The sequence below is a fragment of the Sinocyclocheilus rhinocerous genome, unplaced genomic scaffold, assembly GCF_001515625.1.
Source record: "Sinocyclocheilus rhinocerous isolate Xijiao unplaced genomic scaffold, SAMN03320098_v1.1 scaffold797, whole genome shotgun sequence".
NCBI lineage: Eukaryota > Metazoa > Chordata > Actinopteri > Cypriniformes > Cyprinidae > Sinocyclocheilus > Sinocyclocheilus rhinocerous.
Genome location: NW_015632978.1, coordinates 740,743 through 760,233, shown reverse-complemented (window position 1 = coordinate 760,233; position 19,491 = coordinate 740,743). Strand labels below are relative to the sequence as shown.

At 35.4% G+C, this 19,491-nt stretch overlaps 3 protein-coding genes across 4 annotated transcripts in view; 2 read left to right on the top strand and 1 right to left on the bottom strand.

Annotated features, from left to right (window-relative positions):
* The window catches only part of LOC107743100 (ubiquitin carboxyl-terminal hydrolase 11-like), a 30,254-nt gene extending 20,133 nt beyond the window's left edge, over positions 1 to 10,121 (top strand). For both annotated transcript variants that reach the window (XM_016556215.1, XM_016556214.1), the window contains 13 exons: positions 32 to 190; positions 1,301 to 1,525; positions 1,867 to 1,950; positions 2,122 to 2,216; positions 2,704 to 2,910; positions 3,429 to 3,529; positions 4,505 to 4,972; positions 5,196 to 5,266; positions 6,278 to 6,390; positions 6,589 to 6,738; positions 7,464 to 7,579; positions 7,676 to 7,764; positions 8,719 to 10,121. In XM_016556215.1, the coding sequence (XP_016411701.1) occupies positions 32 to 190; positions 1,301 to 1,525; positions 1,867 to 1,950; positions 2,122 to 2,216; positions 2,704 to 2,910; positions 3,429 to 3,529; positions 4,505 to 4,972; positions 5,196 to 5,266; positions 6,278 to 6,390; positions 6,589 to 6,738; positions 7,464 to 7,579; positions 7,676 to 7,764; positions 8,719 to 8,883 (2,043 nt within the window). In that variant the 3' untranslated portion in view covers positions 8,884 to 10,121. The remainder of the gene's footprint in view (positions 1 to 31; positions 191 to 1,300; positions 1,526 to 1,866; positions 1,951 to 2,121; positions 2,217 to 2,703; positions 2,911 to 3,428; positions 3,530 to 4,504; positions 4,973 to 5,195; positions 5,267 to 6,277; positions 6,391 to 6,588; positions 6,739 to 7,463; positions 7,580 to 7,675; positions 7,765 to 8,718) is intronic.
* Positions 10,122 to 10,393: 272 nt separating this feature from the next.
* LOC107743102 (ER membrane protein complex subunit 3-like) lies at positions 10,394 to 16,256 on the bottom strand. The gene is made up of 8 exons (XM_016556217.1): positions 16,102 to 16,256; positions 15,270 to 15,327; positions 15,067 to 15,160; positions 14,875 to 14,979; positions 13,545 to 13,626; positions 13,382 to 13,461; positions 12,721 to 12,803; positions 10,394 to 11,748 (listed from the first exon to the last, which is right to left on the bottom strand). The coding sequence occupies exons 1-8, from the start codon at positions 16,254 to 16,256 to the stop codon at positions 11,644 to 11,646; spliced, it is 762 nt and encodes a 253-aa protein (XP_016411703.1). The 3' UTR covers positions 10,394 to 11,643.
* Positions 16,257 to 16,941: 685 nt separating this feature from the next.
* Positions 16,942 to 18,549, top strand: LOC107743136 (protein UXT-like). The gene is made up of 6 exons (XM_016556259.1): positions 16,942 to 17,247; positions 17,540 to 17,621; positions 17,793 to 17,860; positions 17,958 to 18,065; positions 18,190 to 18,253; positions 18,330 to 18,549. The coding sequence occupies exons 1-6, from the start codon at positions 17,180 to 17,182 to the stop codon at positions 18,390 to 18,392; spliced, it is 453 nt and encodes a 150-aa protein (XP_016411745.1). The 5' UTR covers positions 16,942 to 17,179; the 3' UTR covers positions 18,393 to 18,549.
* The last annotated feature ends 942 nt before the right edge of the window (positions 18,550 to 19,491 follow it).

Genomic DNA, 19,491 nt, shown 5'->3' with positions numbered 1-19,491 from the left:
TAAGCAGCATTGTGTGTGTATGTCTTTGCAGACTAAGGTCGGCCACTTTGCGTCACAGTTTCTGGGCTACCAGCAACACGACTCTCAGGAACTGCTGTCTTTCCTGTTGGATGGTCTACATGAAGACCTCAACCGGGTCAAAAAGAAGGAGTATATTGAACTCAGGGATGCTGATGGCAGACCTGACCAGGTGCTTTTTACATACACACACACACACACACACACACACACACTATAGTACACGAAGAATTACTCTTGTAATGTCATGCCATATTTATCAGTGTCACATATCACTTTATCGATAGTTCATTTTTAAAATGCTGTTGTCACTCTTGTTTACAACCAAACTGAGTAAATGTGAAAATAAAAGTAATTATTTTTTTGTGACACTAGTGAAGCATGCTTATTTTTTATGATTTTATTTTATGGAATAATTTTTATTATTTCATAATTACATTTCCATGGTTAATTAGTCATTATTAATTGTGTACGTTTTTTCAGGATTGTTTGATTAAAAAGTTTATTTTTTTAAAATCAGCATTTGTCCAAAATGGAAACATTTTGTAACAATATTTTAGTCTTTACTAACACTCTTTATCAATTTAACATATCCTTGCTGAATAAAAGTATTAATTAAAAAAACATACTTTTGATTTACAACCAAACTGAGTAAATGTGAAAATAAAAGTAATTATTTTTTTGTGACACTAGTGAAGCATGCTTATTCTTAATGATTATATTTTATGGAATAATAAATTTTTATTATTTCATAATTACATTTCCATGGTTAATTAGTCGTTATTAATTGTGTACGTTTTTTCAGGATTGTTTGATTAAAAAGTTTATTTTTTTAAAATCAGCATTTGTCCAAAATGGAAACATTTTGTAACAATATTTTAGTCTTTACTAACACTCTTTATCAATTTAACATATCCTTGCTGAATAAAAGTATTAATTAAAAAAACATACTTTTGATTGGTAGTGTATATTGTTACAAAAGATTTCTATTTTGAATAAATGTTGTTCTTTTTCATTTTTTAATCATCAAATGATAATAAATAAGCTTATTATTATTATTTTATTTGATCTTTTATTTAATTGCATTCTATTTTATATTATGGAAAGTTGTTATTCGTATAGATGTTTCAAAATATCTACTGATTAATTTATCAACCAGTTTTTCCAGCTTAGTCTCTGTTAAATGCACTATTGGCCAACCTTTTAAGTGTAACAATATTTATAACTCCACAACAAAACAAAGTGTTACTATGGGAATCACATTTCTATTTGCGTATTGCAGGAAGTTGCTGAGGAAGCATGGCGCAACCATTTGCGGCGGAACGATTCAGTCATCGTCGACACATTCCACGGGTTGTTTAAGTCGACGCTGGTGTGTCCCGAATGCAACAAGGTCTCTGTGACCTTCGACCCCTTCTGCTACTTGAGCGTGCCCTTACCTGTTAGTAAGGAGAGGGTCATGGAGGTGTTCTATGTATCGCTGGATCCCACGGCCAAACCCACCCAGGTTTGTATTATGTCATATACTGAAAAAAAAACAGCAAAATACCAAAATGCTCAGTCACTTTTGGCAGGAAAAGCAGCATATGTGCAGCACGACAGACATGCTCATTATGAGTGAGCCCATGCTATGAGTTTGGCAGATGTGAATGATGTAGCACTGCAGGTTTGTAAACAGGAAGACAGCTGGTGGTGTGTGATGATGTCATCAGAACCAGTTTTGCTTAGGGCAAAGTAGTCTGACAGATCTGTTGAACAGAGTTTAGAAAGGATTCAGGAAAACCACTGCTTTACTGTGAGTTTTGTTCGTCCTGATGGCTGATGAATGTGTCTGTCTTCCCTCTGCAGTATCGTCTGATTGTACCTAAAGCTGGCCAAGTGATTGATTTGTGCACTGCCCTCTCTCAGGCAACAGGCGTCCCTCCCAACCAGGTTCGAACAAGCATTTTAACCGCTGAAACACTGGCAAATTGTGTTTACAAATTACTTATGGCTATAATCTTGGTTAGGTTAATGCAATGACCCTGTATCCATTTTAAGTTTGATTTACTACTGACAAATGTTGTATTTGTTCTGGGCTAATAAATGATCTGCTCTTCACAGATGGCTGTGGCTGATGTTTTCAATCACCGCTTCTATAGGATTTACCAGGCTGACGAATCCTTAAGCTGTATATTGGACCGGGATGATATATTTGTGTAAGATAGAACTAATCTGAGTAAACGGCTTTAATTGTACAGACATGCCAACACACAAATATACAGTTTTTATTAAGCCTGGTTCATTGTTTTTTTTATTATTAATATATTATATATTTATATAAAAATCGATTTTATATATTTTTTCCTTTTTCTTTTTTTAAATTGTTGTTAGTGTCTGACTTTTCCAAGTCTTTAGCTTTTAATATTTTTTATTTCCTTTCAAAATATAATTCATAATATGATATATATATTTATATAAAATTATATATACATATTCTTTTTTTCAGTTGTTGTTAGTGTCTGACTTTTCCAAGTCTTTAAGATCTTTTGATTTCATTTCATATAATGCCGTTTATTTTCAAAATCGAATTGATAGTGCATTAAGTTCCTCTTTTAAGAAAAGAAAACTAAAACAATATGTATCAAAGCTGCATCTTGAGACAATCGGCTGGGTCTAAATGTGTTTTGTGGTGTGTTGCCGCAGGTATCAGCTGAGCAGTGGTTGTGTGGATCAGGAAGGTGAGGAGGTGGTTATGGCCATCTATATGCGTGAACGCTCCCATTACAGAGATTACGGCTCGGGAAGCAACAGCTATAGCACTTCCCTGTTCGGTCACCCGCTGCTGATATCTGTGCCACGCGCCCAGTGCACACGGGAAGATCTCTACCAGCTCCTCCTGAAAAGACTGGCGTAAGTCTAATCAGTCATGCATGTTTGTCACAAGCTAGTTTTCATTAAATATTGGGATTGTTTAGTTTTGAATATGTTGTAAATTTTTTATGTGTTTTTGTTATAAAAGGGAAACACATACAATGACCATTATGGCATTAGTTCTACAATAAAACAAAAATATTAATATTAATATGGTTATAAAATTGTTACCAGCAGCTATGTATGCCATTAGTCCTGTAATCAAAATTCATTAATTATACAGAATACAGATGCTTTGTACTTATGCATTTTTAACTGCATTGTATTGATTATTAAAACAATTTGTACATATTTTAGTAGATGCATTCAATTATAAGCTTCTTTGTATAAATCTGGTAACTAACTGCTTCATGTAACTTCTGTGATCATATGCTGTCATTGTGCATTTTTATTTCAGTATCACTGGTTTTTGGGTGCATAAATCGGTTGTGATCTGCTTTTTTTCAAGGCCAAAGTTGGGTTGCCATTCATATGTGTCATAATTGTGTCCTGCACAGGCGATATGTCCGTCCCCTAGACCCTTCAGAAGAAGTAGAGGAGGAAGAAGAAGAAGATGAGGAAGAGTTGTACAAGGCTCAGACCAATGGAGTTAGTGATGGTATGACTTTGTTTTTTATTTTAAAGGAAATGTATACTTTTATTCTGAAAGGATGCATTAAATTCATTAAAAGTGACTGTAAAGTCATTTATAATGTTACAAAATATTTCTATTTCAAATAAATGCTGATCTTTTTAATTTTCTATTCTTATTAAAACAATTTGTACATATTTTAGTAGATGCATTCAATTATAAGCTTCTTTGTATAAATCTGGTAACTAACTGCTTCATGTAACTTCTGTGATCATATGCTGTCATTGTGCATTTTTATTTCAGTATCACTGGTTTTTGGGTGCATAAATCGGTTGTGATCTGCTTTTTTTCAAGGCCAAAGTTGGGTTGCCATTCATATGTGTCATAATTGTGTCCTGCACAGGCGATATGTCCGTCCCCTAGACCCTTCAGAAGAAGTAGAGGAGGAAGAAGAAGAAGATGAGGAAGAGTTGTACAAGGCTCAGACCAATGGAGTTAGTGATGGTATGACTTTGTTTTTTATTTTAAAGGAAATGTATACTTTTATTCTGAAAGGATGCATTAAATTCATTAAAAGTGACTGTAAAGTCATTTATAATGTTACAAAATATTTCTATTTCAAATAAATGCTGATCTTTTTAATTTTCTATTCATCAAAGAATTTGAATAAAAATGGCACTGTTTCCACAAAAATATTAAGTTTTAAAGTTTCTTAATAAAATGTTTCTTGATCAGCATATTAGAATAATTTCTGAAGGATAATGTGACACTGAAGACTGGAGTAATGATGCTGAAAATTCACAGGAATAAATTACATTTTTAGATATATTTAAATGGAAACAGTTATTTTAAATGGTCATAATATTTCACATTACTGTTATTCTACTGTATTTTTTATCAATGTTTTGATGTTTATGTTTTGATGAGTATAAGAGACTTCTTTCAAAAACTTTAAATGACCCCAAGCATCTTGTGTACAAACAATGATTCATTTCTGAACAGATGAGGGTGAGGAAGACTCTGAGGAGGCAGGGCCATCCAAGAAAGAGGAAGAGACTCAAGAAAGCGGCCAGGCCGAAGAGCAGAACAACTGCCAATCAGAAGCCAGCCCGAGCAGCGAGGGGGAGGAGAGAGCTGAGGAGGAGGAGTCGAGCAGCGAACCGGACCGGGGAAGCAGTACCGAGGAGGGCCAATCAGCAAGCGGCAGCACTGACACCAACTCCCAAGATGCCACTGACGGGGACCAAAGTACTGGCGTGGAACCTTCGGGAAAGGAGGAAGAGGACGAAGATGAGGAAGAGGAAGAAGAAGAGGAGGCCGCATCTTGCGCTCAGGCAAACAAGAGGCTTCCGGGAAGACGGCGCTACACTGAGAGGCAGAAAAAAGCCCTCTTTACCATTCAGGCAGTGAACTCTAATGGCACCACGGAGCGAGGGATGGGAGAGGCGGACGGCGGCTTCTCTTTCAGCTGTGAGTACATACTAATGAGAAACTCAATTTATTACAGACACTTCTGATGCTTTTGTACAACTTCAGGGTCATGTGCACACAAGCGAGGGTCATAACAAATTGAGATTGCGTGTCTTTTATCTCTCCGGCTGCTCTTTTCATAGTCATGGTATCTTTTAACTCTGAGTGTTCATAAGTATAAATGTTCTTGCTCTTAATGGCATGACTCACTGTTTCTGTTTAGCTCAGCCATACATCGCCATCGACTGGGACCCTGACATGAAAAAGAAGTACTACAATGAGAATGAAGCCGAGGTAAGATTGCTAATGAACTCTTTGATCCTTAAAAATGCTTTTCGTCTGTTGTTGCACTAGGAAATGAATGCAATCTCTCATACAAGGCTCAATCCAGTCTATTCCATTAGAAGTTTTGTGTCATGCTCATTTTAAAGTATTACTCCTAATGCAGTGATGCGTCTGTATTGCATCACCGCAGTCAATTTAGATCACCTTCACTTGTGTAGCGCTTTATACAATACAGATTGTTTCAAAGCAACTTCACAGTAATGCACAGGAAAATAACAGAAGTGATGAAATGCAAATTCTGCTGTAAAGCATTTCTATAAAGACAATAGTGTGTCATTATTCAGCTGTGGTCAGTTCAGTGTGGATTCAGTTCAATAACGGTGTAAAGCTGCTCAATTGTGAAACAAGTTCAGTTTAGCTATAAGAAGCTCTACAGAAGGCATAGTGTGTTATCCAGATCGAGTCAGTTCAATTGATTCGGTTCAGTTAAATAACAGTATCATTCATTAATTATGAAACTAATTCAATTCAGCTTTACAGCGGCTCTACAGAAGACAATATTTTCATTATTCTGCTTAATTCAGTTAAAAGTTTTGTTGTCATCCGATAATGTCAGTGCAGTAAAATCAATAACATTACTAAATATTAAGTGTTTTAAACCAGCACTGCAGCTTTTCTTTCTCAATTTATTTTTCTTTGTCAACACAGCACCAGAGTTTATTATGTACATAAATATAAACGCACATGCTTATAATGTACAAAAACTTGTGCTCACCATTCAGGAACCACTGGTCTGCTATCACAAGTGATTTTTTTTTAAAGCTTTTAAATATGGAAAGGAAAACTTGAAATCGCATCATATGACCCCTTTAAATGCAGTATTAATTTGATAATTTAATTGAATAAATATCCAAATCCATTATTTCTGTAATCTTTTGTTACAGAACTTAACCTTGAGTCTTTTCAAGCTATGCAAACTGCAGCATTTCTGTTGCAAACGTGTTTTTTATGTTTATGCAGAAATATATAAAGCATCAGAGCATGGATGTCCCTCACCAGCAAATCACAGTGCAGCTGCAGGAATGTATAGAGCTCTTTACCACGGTAGAGACACTGGAAGAGGAAAACCCCTGGTAAATGTCTACTACTACAAAGATTCTAGCCTTTTATTCCAGTCTATCCTTCATGAGCATGAAGAAAGAGAAACCTTTTGTGTTTGTTGCATAATTTAGATCCATAACTATCTGTTTCATAATTCCTAGTGATGTATTTAAAGAACTGGATTGCTTCCTCCGCACATGTAACTCTGTGTTTGTTTATGTGGTCTGTAGGTATTGTCCAACATGTAAAAAGCATCAGCTTGCCACTAAGAAATTGGATCTGTGGTCTTTGCCTGAGGTTCTTATCATCCATTTAAAGCGCTTCTCCTACACAAAATACTCTCGAGAGAAACTGGATACCATCGTGGAGTTCCCCCTGCGGTAAGATGAAGACATACATACACTAGTGTTCAAAAATTTGGGTTGGTAACATTTTTACATGTTTTTGAAAGAAGTCTCTTATGCTCACCAAGGTTATATTTATTTAATCAAAAATACAGTAAAAACAGTAATATTGTGAAATATAATTACAATTTAATATAACTGTTTTCTATTTGAATATATTGTAAAATGTAATGTGTGTGTGATGCAAAGCTGAATTTTCAGTATCATTACTTTAGTGTCACATGATCCTTCAGTAATTATTCTTATATGCCGATTTGCTGCTTAAGAAACATTTCTGATTATTATTGAAAACAGTTGTGTTATTTAATATTTTTGTGGATACCATGATACATTTTTTAAAGAATTTTTAATAAATAGAAAATTAAATATAACCGCAATTATTTGAAATTGACATCTTTTATAATATTGTAAAGCTTTACTGTAATTTGTGATCAGTTTATTGTGTCCTTGCTGAATAAAATTAGTAATGTCTTTCAAAAAAGAAAATGGTAGTGTGCAATTATAAATGCTTTTATTTATTTATTTTTGATGTGATGATGATGGGGTCATAAATGTTCGTTCACATCCTTACAATATTTAAATTGATGAGCAACCTTTATATTTTTTTCTTTCAATGGTTGATACTCAGACTATTACATTTTCATGTGGTTCATGTGTTGTTATTGCTCTGGTGAAAAGCAGCTCTCTTTCTCTGACTGCAGGGATCTGGACTTCTCAGGTTTCCTCCTAAAGAAGACAGTGAACAGTACTGAACCTCCTTGTAGATATGACCTGATCTCTGTGTCCAACCACTACGGCGGACTCCGAGATGGACACTGTATGCATCAGTCTTCTTAGCCTTCATTAAACAGCATTTCTCTTTTGATTAGTGACAATAACATTGCACAAACATTTTCCTTTTTCCTCCTTCTAGATACTAGTTATGCCCGGAACAAGGACAACGGTCAGTGGTATTACTTTGACGACAGCAAGGTGACCTATGCAAGGGAGGAACAAATAGTGGTGAGATTAATGCACCTTTCTGTGGTGTGCTTTATCAACATGAAATCAAATTAGACTTTTTATGTTTTTTATTAAATTTCCTTGGTGACGACTCATCAGTGCACGCTCTTCTAAAATGAAATGTTTGTTTTTCCTCAAAATGCAATAACTTTCTCAGCCTCTGAAATGACTGGGCCACATGTGTCAAAAAAGACTGATCTGTTTAAAATGATGTCCACAAGAAATGGTCATATCAGTGAAGAGTGTTTTATTCTACATAAACTCATGGTGGTTGCCAGATTGAGATCATGTGATGTCCAGGCATAATTTGGGAATTGGGAGTTGACTATAATATCATTGAACATACAATTCATAAGTTTACTATATAGTGCTATAGTGGAGATTTACGAAAGTACATCTAAACAAACCAATATGGGGTCAGTATGGTTTTTTTTCCAAGACATTAAAGGTGCAATAGGTGATTGTCTTCAGAAACATTTTTTGTTATGCTGGTTGAAAGTCTCTTCACATCCCGATAGCGATCATTAAGTTAAGTGGTCTAAATGTATTGCATTCACTTGAGATTCCTGCAGTGTGCTTTCAGAGTTCTCTGAAATCCTCCGCCTTCCCCAGCTCCACCTGTGTAGATCTGCTACGGGGTTATTTTATATGCTATTTGTGCAGCAGCAGTATGTCTTAAATACTCACGGCACCGTATCGCCATATGCATTGGCAGTAGCAAGTTCCTGTACTTGCCTGCAGCAGCAGCAATAATCTACAACTACAGCAGTAACCAATAGCAGCAGCAATTCAGCAGCAGCGTAGCAGATCCGTTCCGCCAAGACCAAATACATTAACATTGTCATATCCATCACCATGCTACAATGTTCCGAGAGTTGTCATGATTTAAATATTTTTATTCAGGTTTGTTAGTCACTGGTCACTGTAATGTTTACTCTCCCTCTATTCCTGTAGACCAGTGCCGCCTACCTCCTGTTCTACCAGCGCCAAGACAAGATCCGCCAGCCCACCGTCCCTCCACCCGTCCCCTCCTCCAGCCAGCCCGAGAACCACGTCTCATCCCAGACCCACGATGGCATGGATGGAGCCTCTTCCTGTGTCAGCATGGAGACGGACTGATTTCTGTCCATTTCTGTTATCTTTTCTCGCATACTGCCGATCATCTTAATCAACAGAAACTTGAACCTCCGCCTCTGCTCTGACTCCGACAGGAAGTGCGAGGCAGGGGCACCTCTCTCAGGCTGGTGCACGAGCATCATGGGGTGGGAATGTAGATTTATGTGTTTTTTTGTTTCTGTATGACGAACTCAAGGAAACGGGTTAGGCTGGTAGCGGCGGATTCAGAGATCGCGCACTGATTTGTCTGTGGCGCTTCAGTGACTATGAGAATTCGGAGAATGAGGTTTGCGCCGCAGTTCATGATCACCAACATGTTCTTTATTTTTTCCTGAGCTAGCTCAGCTGCTGTCCACAGTGGTGATGTTTGATCTGAACGTACAACCGTTTGGCATCATGAATCAGTTTATTCCATCTCATTGTTTCAAGCAGCGACGTTCATCATGGGCGCTTTCAGCAGGGACGGTTGAGGTTTCTCTTATCAGGGATGTCATGTTCAGAAATCCTGCTTCAGATTTCTGAGATCTTGGGTGGAGAAATAGGTGGAGGTAAATGAGATATAGCTTTCTGTCCACTCACTCGTGAACTATTTATTTTCGTAATTGCTAGATGCTAATGTGGAGTGAGAGATTGTAATTCTAAAGAGCGGCTTCTAAAGATCTTCCATTTTTATTTTCATTCTTGTAATTTTTTTTTTTTCCATCTGTCGTGAGGTCTGGGAAAAGCCACTCTGTTGCGGGACACAAACGGAGGCCTGTTTTCCAGTGAGAATTTGCTTTTTTATTTTAATTGCAAGGAAGTGCACAGCAAGATTTAAATATTACATTCTTTTTGACTAATTGCGTGCAATTTATAACGAACTCTTTGGAGCAATGAGAATATTTCAGCAAAGTGCTTTCTGGATAGAGCTCTTTACGGGATGATTTTTAAGGCACCTCTGTACAGTATTTTTGTATTGTAATAAATGTTGTATTATCTTTGATCATTTGGATCAGATGCTGGGAATGTGGGAGCTTTCATTTTATTTTGTTAATTATAGATTGAATATATAATTGTATACACATCTTTTGATATGAATAAATGCTGACTATAAAGTCGAGGTTAGATTGGACACATTTGGCTTCCATTTACATTGTTTTTCCTCTGAATAAAAGGAGGCTTGGCTCTTTTGGCGATGGGAAATGCATTCCCTCGGTTCATATTAACATTTCTCAGCTGCTCACAGTGTTGTAATTAATTTGGCCCGCTGCGTAAAGATCTTATAGAAAATGCTTTTCATTTGCACTTCCCATTAAGTGACTGCTTTATTGCATTTCTTGGATTTTAATGGACATAGTTTATCGCACTGTTCTATGAGATTTATATAAATATATCACTGTATGTGAGAGGAGCACTTAATAACTTCAGTATGTTCTAATATAATAACACAAACCTGTCCAGAACAAAAGACATCAAAAACAAAGGAAACAATATGAAATAATATTTTTTTATTCGAAAAAGAAGCATTTGGACATTTTCATGACAATTTAGCATTCCAAAATTCTGTTAGTATGAAAATGTCTATACATCATGATAGTATTTGTAAATTAAAAATGACCCGTTATGTTCTTGCCTGGATTTGTGAGATTTACGAACCTGTGACAAAGAGCTGGTGGGAAATTTCTTGTGGTCTGCTTTACAAATAGACAGTTTGTTTTTAAAAATGATATAACTCATCTGCAGTCTTCCATTTTGTACAAGGTTTAATGAATGCAATGATCCGTTTAAAAAGAGCTTCAGTTTTGACTATTTTACAGTAATTAAATGGCTTCATTCTAGCATTTATTTCTAAAACAATTTACTAGTGCTGGAATCAACAGCTTCAGAAAGCCACATACAGCACAGCTTAATTTCTTAAATGCAACATGTTTATAATATTACAATCAGATATTTATCAGAGCTACTGTGTGACCTGCGAGCATGCTTGTATTATTTCAGTGAAATCCATCAGATGGTCAGCTGTAAATAACTGAAATATTACAGCAATTCAATTGGTTTGAGAAATAGTCTGTCAATGCTACACAAATTTCTAAACGCCCATTTCACAGTATAACACATCAAATTTGTGATTTTGCATTGTGGGTGCATTTTTTGTATAGAAATTAAACATTATAAGTTCTCAAATAAAAGCTTTGGAGTTTTGAATATCGAGTATGTAGTATTTTCAGTGTAAGTGTTAAACATTTGACTCACCTCTGTGTGATTCACAAACATTAGACAAACCAACCATTTCCTCTCGTCTGATTCAATCAAAGACACAAACTGATTTCCTCCTCCCTTTAGGGTTCCATATAATGTTTATTAAATTATTAAATATCTCTTGTACAGTTACCAAAATAGTATCCGTTTTACATTCAATTTGCTGTTATAATATCTCTCTGACTGAAATAATGGCTTGTAAATAAAGAACTTGTTATAATTACAAACCACACTAGAGAAAATCTGCCGGATAGAGACTGACATTTTAAGAACACTTTAGAAACATAAATACACAATTAAGACATGAGAAATTCTGTATATTAACACTGGCAAAAATGAAGAAAATTTAGATCTATACTGTGCTTACAACAAATTAAATGTTCATGTGCAACGCTCACAGTTCACAAAAACATGTCAGACATATTGTAGATGTCATGTGTTAAGAATCCCATCTGCTTGTGAATTAAACCATCTTAACAGCACTGGTGATTTGCACCTGACAGTCGTCAGTTTTTACTGTAGTTCTTAGCTAAAGACTCCTCTGAAGTTCAGATCCTGACACACGAGTTCCTCCTCTACGTTCTCCAGGGCCCATTTGTGCTCCACAATCTCCAGAGCTTCCCACTCGCTCTGAAACAACGGTAATGAATACGTTTAGAGCTTTACACATCTGAGAAGAGTGTGAACATTCTGCTAAACATCTCCTTTTGTGTTCAGCAGGAGAAAGAAAGCCAGACGGGTTTACAACAACAACAGCATGAGGGTAAGTAAATGATGACCACATTATCTCTCTCTCTCCAAGTATATAATTATTCCTGTTTGAGGACTGAACTGACTCACTGCACCCAACACTATCTGCATTCCTCAAGAAATATAATGTTTCAATAGTCCTGTAATTATGTGAGCTTCAAAACGGCAACATTTAAGGTTTCGCAATTATCCTAAGATGATGAGGTTATGAAATTAAAACAACCACGTTTGCACATCGGCACTGCTGTTGCATGCATCAGTCTGTCCACTGGGGCTGTAGGCGCTGAATTCCCAAAAACAATTAACTTTAACTAAATTTGTGTTAAACACAAATAACTGCTGGCATGTGTTTTTTTTTTTCCTCAGATGTGCATGTTTGTCCCAGAATAAATTCATACAGTGAGAATGATTTACATCACATATGTGACCTAGCCAAAAATACATTGTATGTGTCAAAATAAATGATTTTTCTGTTATGCCATAAATCATTAGGATATTAAGTAAAGATCATGTTCCATGAAGATATTTTGTAAATTTCCTACCGTAAATATATCAAAACTTAATTTTTGATTAGTAATATGCATTGCTAAGAACTTCATTTGGACAACTTTAAAGGCGATTTTCTCAATATTTTGATTTTTTTTGCACCCTCAGATTCCAGATTTTCAAATAGTTGTATCTCGGCCAAATATTGTACTATCCTAACAAACCACACATCAATGGAAAAATTATTTATTCAGCTTTCAGATTATGTATAAATCTCAATTTTAAAAAAATTGACCCTTATGACTGGTTTTGTGGTCCAGGGTCACATATAAATGGTTTAATTTATGCAAATGATGTTCTACTCACCTTAAATGCTTTATTAGGATCAGGAGGCATCGCCATTGCGGCTCCCGTCATTTGATCCTGCATAATTCTTGATTGATCTGCAGCTGAAAATAAACAACTTTTGGTTTAAATAGCTGAGAAAGTAATCTGAATTTCACAGATATTAATATAGCATTTAATACAATACAACACATTAGGTAATTGTAATCTAAATATAGTAATATTCATTGAATTATATAACTATTTTATTATATTAAAATTAGGGATGCACGATATATCGGCCACCATATCCTTTACACGTGTAATGATGTCCAGTGACTTGTTTGCATTATTTATGCATTATTTTATTTATTTGTAAGACTTTTTTATGACTAAATTTGGTAATGGGAGAGTAAAATTATTTTTTAAAACATACACCTTTCAAACTAGGCTGCTTATGTTGAAGTGTTTGGGATGTGGGTTTTAATGATGAGATCTTTTTTGTAATCAGGCTCTCAAAAAGTATATAAAAATTTGGATATAGATTTATCGGCCAACATATCGGTTATCAGCTTTCAAAAATAAAGAATTATCGGTTATCGTATCGGCCAAAATTTTCATATCGGTGCATCCCTAATTAAAATAATGCATAATATAATATGACTGAAGTCATAAAAAGGTCTAAATATCAGAAACAACCAACCATTGTCTTGTCCAAGGATGAGTGTGTACATGCTTCTGAGCCCAAACACATTGAGAAAATACCATGATGCTGAACTGACCCTATACGAGCATCAAATTCAGATTTTATTCACAGTTTTCAGCTTCTGGCAACAAATCAAACACATCACATGTGAATACTGTACCAGGATGCGTCTAGAGAGATCAGCTCAATTCCTCTCTGTAACATGGGCTTGAATCTCAGAGTCAGAGGAAATGGAACTTTAGCTGAAGGGGAAACAAGCAGCACAAAAAATAAACTGAATTGTTACCAAAGTCATTTAAACTCTTACAAGCTTACTTTTATTTCAAATAACATTCACTTGAGATTTAATCAGACAAATAGCAGCCACTACAACTTTTAGACATTTCCAAGTCATCCTCTAATAGTCATTATATTTTTGTTTGGTAACGCAGAGAAAAAGCAAATGTAGCTGCTTTAAGAGAGAACAGAAGCCTCCGTCAACAACTTGCATCAGCAGTGGACTGAACAAACGCATATGCGGTAATCCTACTATGGTTGGAGCCCACTCACCAACGTCAGCCTTTCAGAAAATGAGTTATGAATGTACTGGCCAAACGTTACATCACCCAATTAAAATTCATGAGCCGGCTGTTAAGGTTTAGAATGTCTCCCTTCACACTTCCTACACCCCTGAATTCAATCACACTTACAAATGATTGTTTTAGAAAGAAGACCACATTCACACATGCTCACTAGATCCTTTTTATAGTTTATAGTTTTAAGGGAGTTGCTCACCCAAAAATGAAATTTGCTGAACATTTACTCGCCCTGAGGCCATCCAAGATGTAGATGAGTTTATTTCTTCATCAGATCAGATTTGGAGAAATTTAGCATTACATCACTTGCTCACCAATGGATCCTCTGCAGTGAATGGGTGCCGTCAGAACGAGAGTGCAAACAGCTGATAAAACCATCACAGTAATCTTCTCCAGTCCATCAATTAATGTCTTGTGAAGCAAAAAGCTTTGTGTTTGCAAGAAACAAATTCATCATTCAGACGTTTTTAACTTTAAATCGTTGCTTTCAGCTAAAATAAGTTCTCTATCCATAATATCACTTTCCACAGTGAGCTTGGATTTTCTTCACCGGAGGAAGCGTTATTGTAGATTATGGACTACAGCAATGGTTTAAAGATGAAATGCCTACATGATGGATTTGTTTCTTACAAACATGAAGCTTTTTCTCAAGACATTACTAACTGATGGACTGGAGTGGTGTGGACTGCTTGTGGATTATTGTGATGTTTTTATCAGCTCTCATTCTGACGGCACCCATTCACTGCAGAGGATCCATTGGTGAGCAAGTGATGTAATGGCTACATTTCTCCAAATCTGTTCCCATGATGAAACAAACTCCTCTACATCTTGGCCTGTTGGTGAGTACATTTTCAGCAAATCCTCATTTTTGGGTGAACTATTCCTCTAATTCTGACAAATAACAAAAGCTCTTACTTGTGACAAAACCAGAAAAGGCCCAGTTGATCCATCCTCCAATCAGAATCATTGGCAGCACATTGGTCAGGTTCCCTTTCATCATGTCCGTCAACATGCTGGTGTCTGGGACAGGTGATGCAAGATGTTATGAATATGATGAAGCATAGTAAGTCATTCCTTCTAATTTTAGGATGTTAAAGTAGCTCTTACCGGTCATGGGGTTTTTGGGGATCACCTTTCTTTTGACCTTCTTGAAGAATCCAATCTCAGGGTTGTTGAAATAGTGTTTTCGCATGGCAAATGACTGAAATGGGACAGCATTATTGATCATTGACCCAAACAAGTAAATGGAGTTTTATAAATGTATTCCATTAAAATATGCTGGGAACTGTTATTCATAAAGTAATCAGTACCTGTTTGGGAAGACATTTTCCATTTTCTCTCAGGATGCGGCTGCGCAGCAACACCTGGCTGTGATTTAAAATGAATTAAAATGGATAAATGTATATGCGTTCACAAAATAATTTGCAATGATTATGTATAAACTGCAACAGTTCCAATGTAGATTATAAAGCATTCTTTCCTCAAAATGTTTCCTGAAGCTCTAAATAATTAAACTCTTAAGAAGAACTTGCCTAGGGTTTAATATATTTGCAAGAAATAAAACACATTCATTGTATTTCCATATTTTGTAATTGGGACAAATTAAAAAAGATCTAATGATCATATTTGGGCAAAATTTGAGAATTTAGGATATGTCTCCTTTTTAATTCCGATGGATTTTGCATCATTAATTATACCTGTTTATTCCCTGATATCCAGAATACATATTTGCATACAGTATTTTTAACCAATTTCACTGACAATATAATTTACTCAGCAATCAAAACTTTTAATTTTGCCAAAATAACTTTATAAAGACTGACAGCATTTTTACATTTAAGTCAATAATAAATTTTTAGCAAAATATAGTATTAATATAATTGAACAAAATTTTATAGACGAAATTTCATTCATCAACGTTCTTCCAAGACAACTTTATAAAGATAAATACAGGTAGCATTTTTAGGTTAATTATTATTTTTATTAAAATGAAGTATTGAATATAATTAGAATTTGTATAGATGGCATTTTAAACATTCATGTTTTTACTACTTTTTTTTAATATAGAATTACAGTAGTCTATATGTTGTGAGTTTGATAAGATGTTTATGGTTAAACACCTGTATGAATCAGTCATCTCACCTGTCAGACACCTGCTGCAGATCCACTTTCTTCTCGTTATGAATCAGTTGAGTGACATAATGCCGCAAAACTCCGACGAAGAATGTGATGAAGACTATGGGCAAAACGACCCACAGGCGAATACTGGAATCTAGCAGCAGCTCTGGACCTGCCATTTAATTTCCTACACCAAAACTATCCGCGACAACTATCTGACACTTTTAAAGTTTATTTTAATACTCAAATTCCAACACGATGAAAAGTCAAACTATGGTAAAACTACTGCGCTTTTATACGACAGTAGCGACACATTGCTGCATGAACATGCGCCATATGCACAGCTGCTTTTTGACCTTTGAACTAGTAGCGAAGTTCGATCGTGAGCGAATCCTTCTATTGAGTCGAATCTATTAAATGAAACTATAGAATCGATTCATGCACGAACTGGACTGTATCGGTCTGTGCGCTTATCGAGTCCTCACTGAACCGAGTCTCTATTGAACGTGACAGTTTTAACACGTGTAAACGAAATAGATATCGTTTTAAAAGTAAGCAGTAATGTGTGCATATAAACAGTTTTATTACACGTTTGGAGCATGTAATAAACCACGCGAGGATGTCGGGGATAACGTCATATCGTAAAAGAAACGTTTTTAACTCGTTCTTTGAGACGAATTGTTTAAAAGAACCGATTCGCAGGAATGAGTCGCTCGTGTAGTCCCATCACTACTTTGAACTGTGAGATGCATTTATGTTGTTATTTTATTTTAACTAAACGGATAGACTTGTCTTATTTATATATAAAATGTATATATAAAATGTATATATATTTTCTTAACGCAATTTCCGGTTTCGAAGACGTTTCCGTGTATCTTGTAAACAAGTGGAGAGCCACGTGACAGGCTGAAAGAAGGTTAGCTTGACACAGTCGAGCATTTTCTATTAAAACAAATTCATTTGTCAACTGTAAGCTTTTTATCCCTGCATCATCCCAGCGACGGGCTGTCGATTTCTGATTCACGTTAATATTAGAAACAGACTGCGATTAAAATAAATATCGCTATATTAGTCGATCTGCAACCATCTTTTTTCTCATATCATGACTCCTGGGGCGAAAGTCTTGCAGTATGAGACGTTTATCAACGAAGTATTGAAACGAGACTTACAGTAAGTATCAACGCTTGAGATTAAGCTTTGGTGTAAAACCTGCAATAGCAATGCTATTTAGCATGTTTACACCATAGTAATCCCATGATTTCTTTAAATATGTTCTATCGAAATACCATGGTATTATTTGAAGTGCCATTGGGTTCCATATAAATACCCATTTTACATGATAATGTGTATGTTATATGTATATGTAAATCTCTCTCTCTCTATGTATATATATATATATATAAAGATAAAAAATATTTGGATAAAAATGATCTTTTATTATTTTAACTCTGTACTCTGACAGGAAAGTATTGGAGCAAAGAGATGCTGTGTATGAGAAAATGGCACAATACCTTCAGCTGAAGAACACTATTAAAAGCATTCAGGTATTTTATCTCTGTCCTTTTTTATTCATTCTTTTTTTTTTTTGCTATGTAACCTTGCCTATCTCTATTTGCATTTGTTATTTCCTGTCTCTGTCGTTTTCTTGCTCTCATTCTGTATTGAGTGATGTGTATTATAATATGTTGCTTTTGCCGTATTTTATTCATCTTTAGGAAACGGACAGCAAGGAACTCGAAACGGATGTTGACCTTGGCTGCAATTTCTATGTGCAGGCTCATGTGTAAGTATTGTAAGTCTGATGTCTGTGTACTGTGCGTCAATGCCTTTGTCTTAACATTTAAAAAGGGCAAACTCCTAAAGGATTCCTTCCTTTTTAGACCTGATGCATCAAAAATATATGTGGCAGTTGGATATGGATTCTTTGTCGAATTCACACATGCAGAGGCTTTGAAGTTCATAGAAAAGAAGACTAATCAGCTAACGGAGTAAGAGAGCATTTGGTTTTATCTTTTGGTTTTTGATTGCTTTGTAATATGCATGTTTGCCTTTTTTTATATATATATTTTACCGTGAGATGTTCAGACGTTCATCATTATTTGAAAATTTCAGGTATACTGAGGTCCTTACCAAAGATGCAGCAAAGATAAAGGCCAACATCCGCATGGTTTTGGAGGTACAAATCATTACAGTTTACTTGCTTGTACTTTTTTTAGTTCATTGTGATGCTTAAAAAAAATCTGTTTTCATAGGGTTTGAGGGAATTGCAAGGTCTGAAAGATCTTCCAGAGGACAGAAGGAGAGAGGTGTTTTAGTACAGTACACCAATCACAGCACAGTGTATTAAATTTGCACATATGACTGTAATGTTTGTTTTAAACAGTGTGAACTTTATGGCAGCCAGGTTCAGAGGAACATTGCCTTTTAACAGGTTATACTGTTGTTTTGAAAAGTTTGCTGAATAAATACATTTTCGGTACAACTGTCAGTGTCATTGTAATCATTTTAAATAATTATATCACTGTACACACAATACATTAACCAATGACCTTTATAAACTTCTTCATATAAGATTAGACAGTCTATATGAAAAATAAATATGTAAGAGGCTTCTCTTTTTTAGATATGCCAAGCAAATTATTAATTGTATTGAGATTGTATTATTGTAAATGAAGAAAGTCATGTAATCTGTTGACATCATTGGTGTTATCTTGTTCATAAATGTTCATTTTTATAAAACACAGGACTTTTTAACTGAAATAAGAATTCTACCATTAATTTCCAACAAGCCACAAAATTATACTATGAAGCCAATCCTTATGTATATCTAAAATGTGAGTACAGATTGATTCTGGAATAAAAACTTTAGCTTAGAAGCTTGTTTGTATCTTGTTGAATCTACAAATAATAAGAACACAAACTATGTATAGATTACCCTGTCCACATAATCAGTTCTTCATCCTGTCTTTGAGTATGGCGTTCGATAAAATGCTTTCAAACGGCGTGCGTGCTACTTTTGGGATTCAAGATTGCACCTTCAATGAATTACGTGGCAATTGATCGATCATTAATTGAACTTCTATTTTAGCTGTTCTGATTGATGAAGACAGTGGTTAATTTTAAGGTTCTGCAGCATCCGTGTGATGGCTACCCTGTCACACTAGTAACAGTTGCCATGGAAACTGGATGTTGAATTGTGGCAGCACTAAGACTTGCTTCCTGAAATAGATTATTTTTCTTTGTACAAAGACTCACTGCCGCATTTGGGCACAATGACACACTATACAATTATTATAATGTGACATTGTCAGCACTGGCTGTGGAATTGCAGATTTTACGTTTTTAAAATGATATATAATTCAGGAGTTAGATGGAACTTTTTTGTACATATGATTTCCAGCGCATCAAATAAAA